The 18699-nt window shown below is 49.5% G+C and overlaps 3 protein-coding genes across 3 annotated transcripts; 2 read left to right on the top strand and 1 right to left on the bottom strand.

The window, feature by feature from the left end:
• Positions 1-191: 191 nt before the first annotated feature.
• naa20 (N-alpha-acetyltransferase 20, NatB catalytic subunit) lies at positions 192-1547 on the top strand (the record flags this gene model as incomplete). The annotated part of the gene is made up of 4 exons (XM_079372995.1): positions 192-316; positions 404-539; positions 622-767; positions 1344-1547. Coding segments are annotated over 4 exons (493 nt in total), but the record flags the coding sequence as incomplete, so codon positions are not given.
• crnkl1 (crooked neck pre-mRNA splicing factor 1) lies at positions 1330-6826 on the bottom strand. The gene is made up of 14 exons (XM_079372996.1): positions 6526-6826; positions 5352-5504; positions 5151-5242; positions 4892-5050; positions 4634-4800; positions 4229-4407; positions 3810-3980; positions 3540-3731; positions 3392-3451; positions 3204-3284; positions 2686-2925; positions 2493-2594; positions 2159-2407; positions 1330-2043 (listed from the first exon to the last, which is right to left on the bottom strand). Exons 1-14 carry the CDS (start codon positions 6571-6573, stop codon positions 1663-1665), a joined length of 2274 nt encoding a protein of 757 aa, XP_079229122.1. The 5' UTR covers positions 6574-6826; the 3' UTR covers positions 1330-1662.
• Positions 6827-7113: 287 nt separating this feature from the next.
• On the top strand, positions 7114-17639 carry cfap61 (cilia and flagella associated protein 61; the record flags this gene model as incomplete). The annotated part of the gene is made up of 14 exons (XM_079372994.1): positions 7114-7240; positions 7383-7531; positions 7698-7848; positions 7954-8030; positions 8287-8354; positions 8446-8590; positions 9769-9901; positions 11031-11213; positions 11292-11386; positions 13233-13272; positions 13956-14092; positions 14183-14309; positions 15152-15229; positions 17433-17639. Coding segments are annotated over exons 2-14 (1584 nt in total), but the record flags the coding sequence as incomplete, so codon positions are not given.
• Between the last annotated feature and the right edge of the window lie 1060 nt (positions 17640-18699).

Below are 18699 nucleotides of genomic sequence, written 5' to 3'. Positions count from 1 at the left end.
GACTCAAGTAAAGGACAGATGAGGAGACGGAGACTCTCAGAGACGGACCAGTGGACGCCGTCTCCCCGGCAGGTCCAACGGAAGGACAGAAAGCGATTTATATTTATTTACCTGAGGAAGACGCAGTGCGTGTAAAACGTGAGAGACGGCGTCCACTCGTTAGCTTCAGGTTTCTCCACTCTAACGTGAAGTCTGCAGATTTCTTTGACTCCGCCCCCTCCACAGTACGGGATCCCGTTTTACCTGCAGTACCTGGCTCACTGGCCCGAGTACTTCATCGTGGCCGAGGCTCCTGGAGGGGAACTCATGGGCTACAGTAAGATCCCGTCCGCTCTGCATGTTTCACCTCGCTCCGTGTAGCGGCGCTCTAACCTCGAGGTGTCGGCGTGTTTCTGTCCGGCAGTCATGGGGAAGGCGGAGGGATCGGTGGCGCGGGAGGAGTGGCACGGCCACGTCACGGCGCTCTCTGTGGCCCCCGAGTTCAGACGACTGGGACTCGCCGCCAAGCTGATGGAGATGCTGGAGGAGATCTCGGAGAGGTCGGTCCGTCGACGCCGTCGAGGTCACTTCCTGGTGTTGATCTCTGTGGACGGCGTTCTGACTCGTTGTTTTGTTTTGTAGGAAGGGGGGATTCTTCGTGGATCTGTTCGTGCGGGTCTCGAACCAGGTGGCGGTGAACATGTACAAACGTCTGGGCTACAGCGTCTACAGGACGGTCATCGAGTACTACTCGGCGAGCAACGGAGAACCTGACGAGGACGCTTACGGTGAGACGCCATGAAATCTGAAAATGTGTGAACTTCGCCGTTCATCGAAAAGGAAACACGCCATCCTTCGACGCCATCGACTTTGTTGAACATGATGCAGAAAGGCGTCCGACCAACACGTACGCGAGAGTCGATAAGTCTCCACGCCAGCAGGTCGTCCGTCGTTATGACACGGGGAGAACATTCTCACACCGCCGTGTTCGAGGTCGCCGACTAATCCGAGTAGTCACGTCTGCTGAGAAGTTGAAAATGGCGCCGGCGTTGTTTAGAGGACAGAGAAGAGACGAGGCGGAAGGTGACAGATGAGGAGAAACCGCACTAAAGCGGCGTGCTCGAAACGACCAATCAGAGAGCTTCCTCTTCCCCGGGCAGCGACGAAGAGCTGGAATAACCAGTTTGTGTTTAAATAAATCAAGACGACCGTTTAATGTTTTTAATAAACTAAAACAAGAACTTTGAAGGAGAAGAAAAAAGAAAAAAAAACCTCGCCAGCAGAGGGCGCCGTTTATCCACTAAATGATCAGCAGGTGGAGACGCTCTAAAAACAGGTGTGTTTTGTGTGTTTGTGTTTTGCAGACATGAGGAAAGCTTTGTCCAGAGACACGGAGAAGAAGTCCATCATCCCGCTGCCGCATCCCGTCCGACCGGAAGACATCGAATAATGAATAATCAATAATCAATAATCAATAATCAATCACAGCTTCCTGCTCAGTTACTCTGTACATATTTCTAACGTGATCGAACACAGGTCAATAAACTCAGCAGAGGAAAGACGACGACAAGGCGAGTTTGGGGTCGATGTTTTGTATGATGTCACACGGCGGTACAGTAAAGACGCCGCCACAGAAAAAAAACACAAACAAACATGAGTAGAAAAAAAGAGTCCAGGTTCAGTCTAGTCTTTGTTTTCTTCTTCGCTCTTTTTCTCCGGCGCTTTCTCGCCACCATCATCATCATCACTGTCACTCTCGCTGCTGCTGCCGTCGTCATCTCGATCATCGAACGTCTTCTCCTGCGCCGCGTCCGTCGCCTCCGTGTTTCTCTCCGAGCCGTTCTCCGGCGGGTGTTCAGGAGGCGTGTCAGAGCTCTCCTCAGCCGCCGGATCCTTCTCTGGAGCCGCCGCCTCCCCTTCCTCCTCCTCTGCCTCCTCCGCCTCTTCCTCCACGACCTGCTGCCTCTTCCACATCTTGGCCATGGCCAGCAGTTTGAGGTTGGGCTGGTTGGCGGCGTCCTCGGGGAAGATGTAGTCGTAGTACTCCTCCCAGCCCGCGTCCGACTGAGACAGACAGAAGGAGACGTTAGCACCTCGAGCTAACCTAGCATAAATATGCGACCCGTCTGGAAACCGATGGATGGAGACGTTTGTAAATAAGAAGCGTCCTGTTTCTTACCCCGTCCTCGGCCGTCAGCTTCCTCCTCTTCTTCACCTTCTCCGGCAGCAGCTTCCTCACTCTGTCGTCGGTGTCGTCGGAGCCGAACTCCTTCTCGAAGTCGCTCCAGGACTCGAGCAGCATCAGGCGCTCCTCCTTCTCCTCGCAGTTCCTCATGCTCTTGTTGGCCTCCTCGAAGATCTGCCGACACTTCTGCAGCCGCTCGGGGTCGTCGATCGACAGCTCGAACTTGGCGTAGCTGATCCAAACCTGCGCGAGAGGGGGAAAATCACACCGTGATTTCCAGCTGACGCGGCGTAGCGATTAGCGCAGGGAAGCTAGGCGCAGTTCTCACCTTGACATGCAGGGTGCGCTGCAGCAGCCGTTTGTAAAGGTTCCTGGTGTTTCCAAACTCTTCCTGCTCGATCTCAAAGTCGATGTAGGACTTCCACAACACCTGGAAGAAAAAAAAAACCACAACGATGAATATTCACCAAAACACATTTTCACATTCGCACGCCGCAGATGAAAAGACTGCGATCGCACACCTCGGGCATGTCGAGTCGCGGCTGTCCGATGGCGAGCTCGAAGATGCCGCGGGCCCGGTCCATGTCTCCCAGGATGGTCTCCAGCTCGGCGAACTTGATCCAGGTGGTGCAGTTCTCGGGGCTGAACTCCAGGTACTTCTCGTACAGCTTCCTGCAGCGGTCGAACTCGCGCAGCTGCAGCTCCAGCTCGATGTAGCCCTTCAGCAGCTTGTTCTTCGGACACTTCCCGATGGCCGTGCCCTGAGGGGGGAGAGAGAGAGCGAGGGCGAGGAGAAGACACCTGTGACACCTTTAAGCAACAGAACGTCCCGTGTGTGTGTGTGTGTGTGTGTGTGTGTGTGTGTCGCCTCAGGACGCCGTCAGAGGTCGCGACACACCTGACCCTCCTCGGTGAGTCAGCGCTTATAAAAACTGACTTCTCCTCCTCTATGCAAAGACAACAAAGACTCGATGACCTTTGACCCCTCTGCTGACGATTTCGCTCTTTATGCTAAACCGGATCAAACTGGTTTTCGTACCATGACTCTCCTGGCTCCCTGCAGGTTCTTCTGCCGGATCTCAAACTGAGCGTAGAGCAGCCAGAGTTTGGCGAACGTGAACTGAAATCAGAAAAAAACAAAAACAACACAAGCTCAGGTTAGAACGGCGCCAACGATTAGCTTCCTGTTGTCATGATGGAGAAACAGTCGGGGAGTCTCAGAAGGACCTTTTTGTGGGGGAGGAGGTCCAGACAGGCCTGGTACACCTGCCTCGTCCTCTCCGGATCCTGAAAAGAGAAGAAACAGATGTTTCACTCTCCGTGTGAAGACGTTTCCTCTCCCACGGCTCCGTCGGCGTGTGACGGATTCACGCACCTTGACCTCCAGCTCCTCGTACAGGGCGTAGTTGATCCACAGGTAGATGTATCTCTTCCAGTGTCTCTTCTCCTGGATGGGCGGGATGTTGGCGATGGCTCGCTCGTAAACCTCCCTCACCGTGTCGGGGTCGGCGTCGTTCTCCACCAGGCGGAGGTAATCGAACCAGGCGTCGTAGTTGTGCGGGTTCGCCTGGTTTAAAAAAAACAGACGAGGGTCAGCGACGACCACCACGACCCCGACGCCTGAACACACGGAGACGTTAAATACCTTGACTTCCTCCTCATACTGGAAACGCCGCTTGCTGACGATGACGTCCTCGATTCCTCGGCGGTCTCCGAACTTCTTCTCGAACATGGTGTAGTACTTGAAGAGCTCTTGAGCCTGCTGTTTGGGGATTCTGTCCAGGGCGTACTTGTAAATCACGCGCACGCGCTCAAACTGTAGAGAGAGACAGAGAGAGAGAGAGAGAGAGAGAGAGAGAGAGAGAGAGAGAGAGAGAGAGAGAGAGAGAGAGAGAGAGAGAGAGAGAGAGAGAGAGAGAGAGAGAGAGAGAGAGAGAGAGAGAGAGAGAGAGAGAGAGAGAGAGAGAGACAGAGAGAGAGACAGAGAGAGAGAGAGAGAGGTTCAAACACTCGTCGTTCGACTCGTCGAGGTCGGTGAACACACTCCGGGTCGCACGCACGCACCTCCTTCTGCGTCTCCTCAAACTTGGCGAAGGACACGAAGAGATTCTCCTCCAGGTGATCCTCGCCGAAGAACTCCACGGCCCTCTCGTACACCTTCCTGCCGTGAGCGATGTAGCCGTGCTTGTCCTCGAAGCGGGCGTACTTGATCCAGTTCTTCACCTCGGGGTGAACCATGACGAGTTCAGGAGGAGTCAAAGAACTTTACGAACATCCCAGACGCACAAAGCTGCATATTTTAAATCATCGTTTCTAATGAAAGGATTTAAAAAAAAAACATTTCAGTTTCTGATTGTTGATCAAATAAGATCCAAACTGGTTCCGCTGACATGAGACGACTTCAGATCAGAATTATTTGTTTGTGGAGTATCTAACACGACCTCCCTGCACGTTTTCAAAGAAGGATATATCGCTCATAAATACTGCGGGCTTTGTCCACTTCCTTGTAGCGCAGCTCGAAGTTGATGAAGGAGTGCCAGGCCTGCTCGTCGGGCTCCCACTCCATCCAGCGCTCGAACACCTGCCTGCAGCCCGCCGCGTTCCCCAGCATCTCCTCCATGTACGTGTACTTGTACCTGTGAGGGGACCAAGAAGAAGTCAGAACACGAACACGCTCCTCTCCGTACCTGCCGTCCGTCTCTCTGCAGCGATGAACCCGACTCGTACCAGAACTGGTTGACCCGCGGGAGGATGGTGATGGCTCTGTCCCAGATGTTGCGGGCGTGGTTCACCTGGCGGCTCTTCATCTCCATCTCGGCGTACTTCAGCCACAGAGTGATGTTCCTGTGATCCACGTCCAGCGCTCGCTCGTAAATGGAGCGAGCCCTGAGGGGCGAGAGAAGCAGACGTGTGGAAGATTGAACGCGCCGGGCTAAATCGAGGATTTACGGACAGATTGGGCCGGGTGAGCGATCTGATACGTTACCTCTGGACCTCTTTCAGACTCTCCTCCCATTGTGCGTATTTTATCCAGTTACTGATGACGGTGCGATTCTTTCTGATGTTGTCCTCAAACCCCTGAGAGAAGAAGAAGAAGAAGGCAGAGCGGCTCGTAAAACGTGGAAACGCTGTCTGATAGTTTTTTCTTTACTCGTGTTTTAATAAAAGTCACAACAGGAGCACGTACCTTCCTCTTCCTCAGTTTGTAATCATTCAGCTCCTCCTCATCGGTGATCTTCTGTTTCGGCGGAGGCGGCAGAAGTTCGAGCTCCCTCTCTTTCGCTTCCCTCAGCAGCTGCTCGGCGGTGATCTGAACCTCGGCCGGAGCTTTATTCTTCACCTGAAACACAACAATCCTTCAGCGTGACGTTTTGAAGACCTTCAAGGGACGGGGCAGCGATTCACTCAACTCACAGTTCGATTCTCTCAGGATTTATTTTCCTAAATGAGACTGTAGACGGACGATGAGTGACGCAGATTCCTTTCGGGGTGTGGTTTGACATTTTAATGTTTTTATTCTCTCGTTAAGGGGAGTCGATTGGAGCTTCTCATTAAACGCTGCATCATGTTGGTTGTTGTTATTTGTGTAGTTCCTCGGCTACTTGTCTGTTATCTTCTCACCTCTCTTCATTTTCTGTCTTGAAGCTGAAATGTTTCCACACCTCAGATTCATTTATCAGAGAACCGACGAAAACCTCGACACCTTTTTTTACATCCCTGATGCCTTCATCTTCCTTCTGTATTACAGTAGAGGGCAACTGGGTGAGGGCTGTCACCCAGTTCAGATTTATGTCAGCACATGAAGATATTTAAATTTGCTTAATTTAACCTTTATTTATCCAGGAGAAATCCTGGCATGAATTCATGCAGAAAACTTTAAGTTCTTCTGCCTGTGTGTGTGTGTGTGTGTTTACACTATTTCTCTACTGTCAGCTTTTATATTTAAATGTTATTAACCAACAGACGCTAAAATCACAATTTTTACCTCTGTATCCTGTAGTAACTGTGAATTGTTGCATATATAGCTAGTAGATCTACAGTTTGAGCAGGACACCAACTAAAATAAACTTAAATCATGTCTCAGATTATTATAAGAATAAAGGAAGAACCAAAACAAAGTGCAGCATGGCATGCTAACACACGTCTCTTAGCTTAGCCACATTAGCTCTTATTTAAACTCATTGCGTCCTTTACGGTGGATATATGTAACCTAAACTGATATTAGATTCATATTTATAGTAGATGTATAACGTTTAAAGTCGGTGTGAGATGCTGCCTGGAAAGTTAGAATTTAACTGCACTAACTTTTTTTTTTTAGCGCGACGTGTTAGCATTAGCTGTTAGCCACAGTTAGCTCTTACCTTCGCCACCTTCGGGATCCGCTGTTTGCCTGCCGCGGTGGACGCCATTTCACCGGGCTGGTTCAACCGTAAGTATCACGTCCCCCAAAAAAACGTAGTTTTAAATGTTTAAACGAGAACTGAAAAGACAAACCGGCAAGGAAACGTTTGGTTCACATCCACGCCATGACAGTACCCAGAATGCCCCGCGCGTTCACGCAGCAGCCACACATTCAAATGATGTCAGTAAAATCGGAAAAAACCGAACACCAGAATTTCAGATTCTTCAAAGTAAAATCTACTAATATGTTTCTATTTGACCCAACTAACAACAACTGTGCTATTTTATTTTACTTTTAAATTTACAAAAATGTTTTATAAGAAGTGTAAGCATTGTTCCAAAAAATATATACACAGAACGTTTTGTTACTCGAAATAGGCAAAAACAAACAAACAAACAAAAACAAACCTCATCGCTCAATTTCTTATTTATTTTTTGCAGTTGACCCGTGATGATCACACGCGAGTCTGAAGAAGAAGAAGACGGACACCTGACTCTGGAATCTCCGAGCATCCAAAGAGCACTTGAACGCAGCATATTCTTGTCGCAGCGTTCTGTTGCTATGGTTACGTGAACACCCTCCAGCGGTCGCCATCGTGTTTTTTGTAGGCGGCTTATATGCGCAAATAATAGAAAAATTAATACATTTTTAGTTTTTAACACGACATTTGAGAAGTAAGTCATAAAGATAGTTGTTGTTGATGTTTTCTTTCTACTTAAAATGTATTTGGCTGCTACAACTCTGTAAGTTAGTTTAAGAGGTGGTTGTTGTTGTTGTGTCAGTCATGTCTCCATGTCTCTTTCTGAGTAATTTAAGGTAAAGATGAGGACCGTGACCTCAGCCAGTGGCAAGGAGGAGGCTGTGGCCGTGAGGAGGACTGAATCAGCGGATGCTCAGGCGATCCACGGCCTCATCAGCTCCCAAACTCTGGAGCTCTTTGGAAAAGTCAACATAATACATCTTTTGTAAGATCAAACATCCCTTTTAAAATATGCTTCTCATAAAGTCGCAAACTATATATATATATATATGGTATTAATATTCTTGTTTTTATGTTATTGTAAAAAGTAATGGAGTAAATTTTATGTATTTAATCCTAACACGGTGTTCTGGTCCATTCTTCCTCTCCAGAGAGAAAGCTAATCTGGCCGTGACTCTGGCCAATGAGAGAGAGGACATTCTGGCCCACGCTTCCTTCTTCGATCATCCTGTCGGAGATTTGGTGGATCAGACTCGCTGGGAACCATTTCTGCAGAAACACTTCAGGGCTGAAAATTGCACCGTGCGTATAATGTGTTAAAGCAGCTGATAGGAAGTTGCTTTCAAGAAGAAAAAAAATCTGCTTGATTATCATTAGTGATTTAGTGCATCATGTCTTCCTCTTCAGCCTTGGAACACTCTCTTCCTCCACCTTTTTGTGTCACAGCCGGATTTCTACGCAGCGAGCTTAAAAGAAATAATCAGGTATCAAAATGAGACTTTTTATTATTTTGGTTTTCTCATCATTTCTTATGTTTCAGCAGTGGTGGCATGGAAGATCATCCCCTCAGAGACTGCATCTTGTTTTTTTTTGTTCCTCTCTGCCTCCATAATGAGATGGCAACAGTTTGAATATAAACCAGTGGGTGGCATCATTAGGCGTCTTGCAGTCGGTGGTCAGAGCCAAACACAGGACGCGTGTTCATGAAGGTTTCCCCTCTCATTGTGTTTCTCTTGGCAGGGCCGTCTTTAATGCAGTCGCAGAGCTTGAGCACATCTGCCTGGTCGGTCCGCATGTTGGTGTTTTAGGTAAAATGTTGGATCATGCATCTCATCTCATATAATCTGAATTTATAAACGTCTCTGTAGAGTCTGAATTTATGCTCGCTCGTTTGTTCAGAGTCAGCGCTGGAGGACACGTTTGAGCCCCTGCAGCGCGTGACCGAGCCCGGCCCCGGCCCCGGCCCCGGCCCCGGCCCCGCGTGCTTGGCCCTGATCTGCCACAGACAGGAGCACTATCCCAGGCTGCAGATCCGCACAGCCAGGTCCAGTCTGCTGACTCCTTCACACTCTTCAGTATCTTCATCCGAGACAAGGACGCTCACACGCAGTGTCTATATCTGAGCACGGACACGGCACATGTACTTTAACTCCACGTCAAACATTGTGCTGCTTCTCAAACACCGACAGACAAACAAACAGAATCTCCGTGAATAGTGAACTGATGACAATATGGCGAGGGCGGTAACAGTGCGTCTGTTTTGCTGTAAATTTAAAGCAGTGGTGTCCAAACTTTTTTTCTTGCGGGCCAAAATTGTGGCGTTAGAATCGCTCACGGGCCACAGGGTTGTTTTTTTTTTTTCTTAAATATTGGAAGGAACTTTTTGTATTTTGACCTCTTCAAAAATAATGTAAACACACAATAACTAACTGCAGTGGGAAACTGTTGTGTTGTAATTTTTTGTAAAGAATAGTCAGGCTTTTATAGGTCTCCCTCACTAACATGAAAAAGAAAAAGAATGAAATATGCCATCTGATGAGGCCTGGGGCCAAAATCTTCTGATTCTTCAATTTGAAGTCAAGGGCCACAAACAATCCACTCAAGGGCCACAAATGGCCCCCGGGCCGCACTTTGGACACCCCTGATTTAAAGCAACATTCATCGACTTTTCTGGCCCTTTTGGAGACGAGTGGAAGTTCCCCCAGAGTCTGAAAATATTAGGTCCAGAGACGGTCAGAGTTTCAGCGCCAGTTTAGCTCAGCGGTTAAATCTCACACCCCGTGAGCCGACAGTCATCCAAGCAGGAGGCCCCGCGTGCTGCATATCATTCCCTCTTCCCTAATGTGTGTATCCTCGAGGGCTACTATCCTGCATGTTGTAGACGTCTCCCTCTTCCAACACACCTGATTCAAATGATCAGGATTGTTATCAGGCTTCTGCAGAACTTGATGATGAGATAATCATTTGAATCAGGTGTGTTGGAAGAGGGAGACATCTACTAAAACATGCAGGATAGTAGCCCTCGAGGACCAGGGTTGGCCACCCCTGCCATAGACTATACATGAAGGTGACGTGGATGAACAGCATGCCGTCCTCTTACAGAGTTAGTTGGGAGAGTCCAGGGAGCGTGCAGCAAATCAAACCAATCAAGCTTCAAATACGAAAGCTGATGAAGACTTTTAATAAACCAATTTAACGAAACTCTTCTCTCTCACGCCTCAGGGTCGAAGATTACGATGACATCAAGCTGCTGTTTGCAGACCAGACGAAGCAGCAGTCTGCAGCAGAGCGTCCGTACTGGCTGACAGACCTGATCGAGGCACAGAATGAGAACAATCACACGGCTGTTTGTCAGGTTGGTCAACCGTGATTCTCCCTTTAACACACACAGATAACCTTCCTGATCTTACCTCTTTTATGATATCATGATACAGTACAAAACGTGATTGTCAGCCCCCCCCCCGCCCCTGCTGGGATCCGTTCCCTCAGGATCTGAGAGATGACAGACCTTCTCTCCTCCTCGCCAGTCGGGTTCGACATGTGTTCCTGGCAGCATATGGCAGATAGGAGCTGATCCTCGGCCAAGACATGCTCTCACTGAGCATATTGTGTCCAGACATGTGAAGCATCTTGAGCTTTTTTGTCCGCCTGTGTTCAGCACAGGGAGAACACACGAGCTTCTCCCTCTGCAGGATTCAGTAACGTTTACGTTTACAAACCTCTCTTTAAAGACTTGTAGCTTCTTCCCTCTCCATGAAATGTGCAAAAACTACCTTTTTTCCTGCAGCCAGCACTGCAGACATATTTGAACATACAGATGTATTTCTTTAAGTCCAACACTTACTGGTGGTGCCTGAATGTTCAAGGTTCTTTATTTGTCAATTCCAAAATATGTCAGACATACAGTGAAATCGAAATTACGTTTCCCCCCTCCCCACGGTGCAATGTAGATAAAAAAGGTAAATAAAATAAAACAAGGTAACAAAGAGAAATAATATTTACATTAATAAACCTAAATGTGCAAAAAGTACTAAGATAAATAAAATGGAGTTGGTTTTGATGTTTGTCAGATAAGCACGCATTGTAAATAGCTTCCTGTGACTTTATTTTCGACAGTGTTGGCATCATTTTCTGATCAGTTTTATTGGTTGTCTTGCTCTTATACGTCCTGGTTGGGGGAAAATTGAGCACGTTTGTTCTTGATCATGTTTTCGTCTCTGCAGGTCTCGCAGATAAAAACAGTTTCTGTCAGAAGAAATGTTTCCCTACAGTTCTTCTGTGTTTGCATGAAGTTATTGACAGAAACCATCCAAAAGCTTCTCACACCCTCATATATGTAAAAAACAAATCTTAAAGGAGAAAAGACCTACCAGGAAGGAGGAGTTTAAAACAGTAAAAGCTTCAGGGAAGTAGCTGCTACGGACAGATGTTTCAAAATAAAAGGAGACATGAGAGTGACTCTGAACTGATTGTTTTCTTCACAGAGAGACGGAGTCGCCGTCGGCTTCGTCAGCTTCACTTCTGATGTGGACGTGAAAAGTTTAAACCAAAACTTTGATTTGAGAGATTTTGGTGGTTTGTATAAAAAGCAGCAGACAGGAGTCGATGGAGCTGCCGCTCCGCCTCTCGTGGAGCAGACGGAGACCCAGACATCGGATTCACAGCAGGTCAGTCCTTCACATGATTTAGGACGGGACATGAGATCTGTGTCCTCTTTGTCATCGTCACTCCTCCCTCAGCAGGAGGAGGAGGAGGAGGAGGAGGCGACTGGACGGCTCTCGGAGAAATCCAACGCTTTCTCTGTTCAGTTCTTCGCTATTGACAAGAAGCATGAAATGAGGTAAGCTCAGCGGGAACTCACGGGGCAAGCTTTCAAAATGACATGACAAAGCTGCTGCTGAACGATGTGTTCGATCACTCTGCAGTCCTCAGAAAGTTAATAAGGATTAAAGTCAGTTTGGTGGGAGATAAAGGTGCTGACACAGAAACTGTCACTTACTGCATCAATCCAGTCGTGTGGTGGCCAAAGGAACAAGTGGCCCATCAAAGTGTTTTTACAAGCATAAATTAAAATAACAAACATGTAAAGCCAACACTTTTAAAGTCAAACTTAATTATTACATATTATTGGTCATTTCCTCCTGGTTCAGGTGTAAACTGTCTTTAGGTCCTGACAGAAATTAATAACTCAGGTTCTCTGAAAAAGGAACAAAGTAAATCCATCATCTGTATCAGTTTGTAAGTCTGTAAAAACTTCAACCAATCTCTGCCATGAGGTACCAATCTGATGAACCAATCACAGGCCTCCCTGTCTCCCTGCTCTCTGATGAACCAACCACAGGCCTCCCTGTCTCCCTGCTCTCTCACGAACCAATCACAGGCCTCCCTGTCTCCCTGCTCTCTGATGAACCAATCACAGGCCTCCTTGTCTCCCTGCTCTCTGATGAAGCAATCACAGGCCTCCCTGCTCTGATGAACCAATCACAGCCTCCCTGTCTCCCTGCTCTCTGATGAACCAATCACAGGCCTCCCTGTCTCCCTGCTCTCTGATGAGCCAATCACAGGCCTCCCTGCTCTCCGATGAGCCAATCACAGGCCTCCCTGTCTCCCTGCTCTCTGATGAACCAATCATAGCCTCCCTGTCTCCCTGCTCTCTGATGAACCAATCACATGCCTCCCTGTCTCCCTGCTCTCTGATGAACCAATCACAGCCTTGTTCTCTACCTCTTGCGTGCTCTAGCTCACACTCAAAGCATGACCTTCTGGACCAATGGTGCAAGGAAGTGAGGGGCGTGGCTTTAGAGGGAACACAGGGTGGAGGGGGCGTGGCTTTAGAAGAAGCACAGAGTGGAGGGGGCGTGGCTTTAGAGGCAGCACATGGGGAGGGGCGTGGCTTTAGAAGGAGCACGGGAGGCGTGGCTTTAGAAGGAGCACAGCGTGAAGGGGCGTGGCTTTAGAAGGAGCACAGGGTGGAGGGGGCGTGGCTTTAGAAGGAGCACAGAGTGGAGGGGGCGTGGCTTTAGAAGGAGCACAGGGTGGAGGGGGCGTGGCTTTAGAAGGAGTACAGGGGGAATGAAACTTTATGAATCATGCTAATTTTTTTTTAAAGTTTAACTTTCATATTGTCTACACTGAAATTCTTACAGAACGACAGATTCAGCATTTGTTCTATTTAATCAGAAAGGTGAGATGGGCTTTATTCACTGACTGAGTTGATCATGACCCCGACGGGAGGGAAAAATAATTAAAAGAGTGAAGAAGTTTGAAGTCTTTGAAGCATCACACTAAAGGAGGGCGGCTGTATTTAAAGAATCACACATATTTCAGAGTTGGCTGCGGCGGCGTGGCTGGCGGGCGTCCAGAGCTCCACCAGTCGTATGCCGCGTTAGAGCGGAGAGAGAGAGTGACTGTTAGTTGGCTCCTGCTGAGCTCCTCTCTTCGCCGCCTTGCCTCCCAGCTGTTGCCGAGCATGAAGTCGAGTGGCGTCCTGCGGAGAGTGAGCATGTTATTAATGAGAGGCGCGCTTAAAGTGACAGCGTGACGGAGCTGAAGGCGACAAGGCGAGCTTGGAAGCAGAGGGGCAGATTGGTCGGCCAGTTGTTCCAACACAGAGATCAACAGCTCGGCTTTCACTCACAGTTTGGCACTGAAACATTTTTTCACTTACCTCCCTTTTTCTCTTCCAGATCAGTGGACTTTATTCCGTACATGTTCAACCTCTTCCCTGTGAGTATCATGTCTGCATGCTGCACTCAAAGACAAGCAGCTGAACATCAGCTCTATCGACCTGGATGGAAGATTTTAACTTCATTAGTTGAATTCAAACATGTTCATAAAGCGCCTCGTAGACTTTTTGGGGTTTCCAGGCGCACAAACAGGGGGCGGGGGTAGCTCAGTCTGTAGGGACTTGGGTTGGGAACCGGAGGGTCGCCGGCTCAAGTCCCGGCATGGACCAAGTCCGGAAACTGGTCTGGTAGCTGGAGAGGTGCCAGTCCATTTCCTGAGCACTGCCGAGGTGCCCCTGAGCAAAGGCACCGAACCCCAAAAACTGCCCTGGAGCGCCCGCTGTGGGCAGCAACCTCACTCTGAGACCTCTCCATCAATGCAGAGTTAAAACCGAATTTCCCCTCGCGGGATTAATAAAGTATATTAAAAAAAAAAACAGCTCCACGATCCACTTTTAGGTCCCGACCCAACATTTGAGAACCCCTGATTTAAAACCCTGTCTCCCTGTGATCGATGACTCGGTGCCCTCTCACCCTGTCAACCAGGATCTGAGGCGCGGTGATGCGACCTCTCGTCACCTTTGCTCCCTTCAGGCCAGAAGAAACGAACATGATTGAGGCCTCACATGTAAAGAAATGTCTTCTTCACGTGTACCGTCTCTGGTCCCCCTTTGTGTCCATCAGGACCTGGACTTCTGCGTCATCGCTGTACCGACGCTGTCCCCTGAGTTCCCGCTGCTGCAGAGCTTCCACAGAGTGCCCCGCCTTTCCTCCAGCTCACTGCAAACTGAACTCTACGTCCTGCACCGCGCCGGGCTCAGGTGGGTCACGGGGTTCTGTCTTGGCGTCCCTCTCTCTTGAACAAGTTCCAGCTTGGATCAGGGTCTTAGTTTGTGCCGGTTCTTTTGCAGGAACGTGGAGGTGAGGCAGGCTGTGGCTGCAGACCGAGCGGCTGTCCGTGATCTGGTTCGAGGTCTGAGACTGAGAGAGGCGCTGCTGCAGGATCTGGACTTCTTCTACGAGACCCGCAGGGATCAGGTCAGTACGCACGGAAGTGTGTGAGCCTGAAACACCCCGTCAGTGACATCATCATGACAGCAGAGCCGCCACTTTACAGCCTTTTCCAACAGCGTCTGAAATCACCATGGCAACAGCAGGGATGCCCGTTTAGTCTATCTCTCGTAACAGAACCGTTGACAGGAAGTAGCTGCGGACCTTGTTATGATTTAGCTGCCGGTGTTTATCGGCGATGCAGAGTGTCGGGGAGTCGTGCACGCCGCTCAGACAGATGAAATAAAAACACGCCAGACGTTAACCTCCGTTAGCGGGAGGTTTCCATCGGTCCCTGTAAGGATGCAAAATATTATATTCCACAATCGTTCTGACCAACTGGCCAATTATTTGGAAATATTTGAATCTGCATAAAAATCTTGGTGGGACATGCACGTTTGTGAAAGTCAAATGTTGATGGGTTTTGGACGGTGGCGTGTGATTGGACCGGCTGACGGTGATTGTCTGGGAATAAGGAGGAACATGTGACGTACGCCAGAGAACAGATTGGTGCAGAACTCAGTTGAACAGCTTCTCCTCGCTGACTGACGCCCCAGCTGTCACTGCTGCAGCTCCAACTCCGATAATTACTCCTGCAAACAGGATGCATCCACTTCATGTGCAGTCATGGCACCGGACTGACACACACACACACACACACACACACACACACACACACACACACACACACACACACACACACACACACACACACACACACACACACACACACACACACACACACACACACACACACACACACACACACACACACACACACACACACACACACACACATGCATCATCTGTTGTGTTCTTGTGTTTGTCAGAGCGGGGTCACGCTGCAGGCCTTCGTGGTCCAGGTGAACGGTGAGGTGGTGGGGGTCCTGATCATCAGAGATGAACAGGTAGGTTACATCAGAGCACGATCCAGACCGCCCTGTCATGAACTCTTCCTCCTCCTCCTGCTGTATCAGAGCACGATCCAGACCGCCCCGTCATGAACTCTTCCTCCTCCTCCTGCTGTATCAGAGCACGATCCAGACCGCCCCGTCATGAACTCCTCCTCCTCCTCCTCCTGTATCAGAGCACGATCCAGACCGCCCCGTCATGAACTCTTCCTCCTCCTCCTGCTGTATCAGAGCACGATCCAGACCGCCCCGTCATGAACTCCTCCTCCTCCTCCTCCTGTATCAGAGCACGATCCAGACCGCCCCGTCATGAACTCTTCCTCCTCCTCCTGCTGTATCAGAGCACGATCCAGACCGCCCCGTCATGAACTCCTCCTCCTCCTCCTGCTGTATCAGAGCACGATCCAGACCGCCCCGTCATGAACTCTTCCTCCTCCTCCTCCTCCTGCTGTATCAGAGCACGATCCAGACCGCCCCGTCATGAACTCTTCCTCCTCCTCCTGCTGTATCACAGCACGATCCAGACCGCCCCGTCATGAACTCCTCCTCCTCCTCCTGCTGTATCAGAGCACGATCCAGACCGCCCCGTCATGAACTCCTCCTCCTCCTCCTCCTGTATCAGAGCACGATCCAGACCGCCCCGTCATGAACTCCTCCTCCTCCTCCTCCTCCTCCTCCTGCTGTATCAGAGCACGATCCAGACCGCCCTGTCATGAACTCCTCCTCCTCCTCCTCCTCCTGCTGTATCAGAGCACGATCCAGACCGCCCCGTCATGAACTCCTCCTCCTCCTCCTCCTCCTGCTGTATCAGAGCACGATCCAGACCGCCCCGTCATGAACTCCTCCTCCTCCTCCTCCTGTATCAGAGCACGATCCAGACCGCCCCGTCATGAACTCCTCCTCCTCCTCCTCCTGTATCAGAGCACGATCCAGACCGCCCTGTCATGAACTCTTCCTCCTCCTCCTCCTGTATCAGAGCACGATCCAGACCGCCCCGTCATGAACTCTTCCTCCTCCTCCTCCTCCTCCTGTATCAGAGCACGATCCAGACCGCCCTGTCATGAACTCTTCCTCCTCCTCCTCCTGTATCAGAGCACGATCCAGACCGCCCTGTCATGAACTCCTCCTCCTCCTCCTCCTCCTGTTGTATCAGAGCACGATCCAGACCGCCCTGTCATGAACTCTTCCTCCTCCTCCTCCTGTATCAGAGCACGATCCAGACCGCCCTGTCATGAACTCCTCCTCCTCCTCCTCCTCCTGTTGTATCAGAGCACGATCCAGACCGCCCTGTCATGAACTCTTCCTCCTCCTCCTCCTGTATCAGAGCACGATCCAGACCACCCTGTCATGAACTCTTCCTCCTCCTGCTGCTTTAACATGTAGTCTGAGAAAATAACTCGCATGCATCACAAACACAGCTGCAAGAATAATCTCTATAGTCTCCCCACACGAACGCTCACATCCACGGGGCCGGATCGAGAGGCCTCGCTGAACAGGCCAGAAAGGGAACTCATACAGGTTTATTATTTGTCAGCACTTTTACAAATGTTCAAAGAAACTTTACAGATCAAAATCATCAAATATACAGTTAAAAAAAGTGATGCATTAAAAGGTCATTTAACAAGGGGAGTTTTGAGCATGGTGCTAAAAGTTGGGAGGTGTTTGCAGGAACTCTTGTCTAATATTTCGAATCGACTGTTTGGACAGTCCGTCCCTCTGCGTCCGTCCCTCGTCCTCACAAAGAACTCGACTGCACTGAAAACATCCTGAAAGCATCTGGCTCTCTTCACTGCTCAGATACCGAGCTGAAGAATCGATCAGTGCTGTCGGGTCACAATGCTCCTTCTTCAAAATGTTCACAGGCTTTCAGTGAATCCTTCAAAAGTCTTCGTTTGATTTTTGTTTTTTAATTGAATGTCTGCAAAAAAAAATCTTTGTAACTTTTGGCAGTGGAAGTTCATTTCTACAGAAACATTTAAGCAACAAGACGATTCAAAGAGCTTCCCACAAAACATCAAACTTTGAATCGGACGCCGGCCTCGTCGGACGTAATACGACCTTTAAACTTCATCTCATGTTGAAGAAAATAAAGGTCGAGTTTTAAATGTTTGTAGAAATGTCAGGGGGACATTCAGTAGTTTATTTCTCTTACTGTAGTTTTAATGAAGTTTTCCTGTAAACCTTCTCCTGTCTCCGTCAGGACATGGAGTACATTCGTGCCCGCTACAACATCGAGAGTTTCATCTACTTCAGCCACCACCGCTACGAGGAGCACGCTCAGATTCACCACTTCGTCCTGGAGCCCTCCTTCAGGCATCACAGCAAACACGTGTTCAAGGAGGTCCTCCGCCTGGCTCGCAGATCCTGCCTGTACCACCGGCTCCACGCCTCGGACCACAGCCAGGAGGTGGGTGGGTGGGTGGGTGCACTGCAGGGACCGTCAACGAGTAAAGCAACGCGTGTGTGTGTGGAATGCAAAACCTTTAAAAACCAACAAAGAAGAAGACGAGTTTGTGTTTGTGTGTCCAGCTGTTTGAGGTCGGTCGTAGGCGCTTGAAGTATGAAAAGCAATTTTCTTCCTGAATCTGACCGAGGCGTTTCAGCTGGTCGGCCTTCATCAGGGTCAGGGGGAGCGCCTGTAGGAGACCTCCTTAAGGGGGCCCCTTCTCAAAGCCCTGACTCTCGTTCCCCTGCATTCATATTTTGAGTTTTTCAAAGAAGGACGATAAAGAGGAGTTCTCTATCTGTCTGTGTGCGTAAAAAGAAAGAGGAGGAGGAGTCAGGACTCTGGTTAGACGGGGCTCCAACAGACTCTAGACTCGCACCACTGTATGTGTGGCCTCTCATGGTGACAGGTAATGCCATTATTATGTTTCTGATTTGACCTCTGCCTCATGTCCCATCCTGAGAAAACTTAAAAGTCGAAGGAACAAACACTCACAGGGAGGCAGAACTTCCTTTTCCTGTTGCATTTTGACAATAAAGAAATCTAAACCTGCAGATTTCAGCAGCTGCTCGTTCTGATCAGACAAGCTTGCAGATCTAGCAGTTTTATTTCTTGCAGAGTGTTTTGGCGTCCGCAGGCCTCCCGTCCCCGGGGTCAGGGCAGCAGGTGGCGACCGCGCTGCCAGCTCCACCTCTCCACTCTCTAATAAGACATTTCCTCAGCATGTAGAGGCCTCCACTTCCTCTGCTAATTACCTTCCACAAATAAGCAGCAGATTGGAAGATGATGATGTGCAAATAGAATAATGGGCAGAAGATAAGCAGATGTGTTTGTGCAGTGGAAAGAGCCCACAGCGTGATGGCGTCCAGTGTAACGCTTGCATCATCTCAGCTCATTATCGCCGCGTGGCCTCCCGGGCCCTCACGCCCGCGCCGTGGAACCTCACAGGAGCTCACTTCTCCTTTCTCCCAGCTCACTGACTTCCTGCCCTCTCTTCTTCTTCTTCTGCACCCAGAATTCC

The sequence above is a fragment of the Symphodus melops genome (assembly GCF_947650265.1).
Source record: "Symphodus melops genome assembly, contig: scaffold_415, whole genome shotgun sequence".
NCBI lineage: Eukaryota > Metazoa > Chordata > Actinopteri > Labriformes > Labridae > Symphodus > Symphodus melops.
This window is presented reverse-complemented; position numbering and strand designations above follow the sequence as displayed.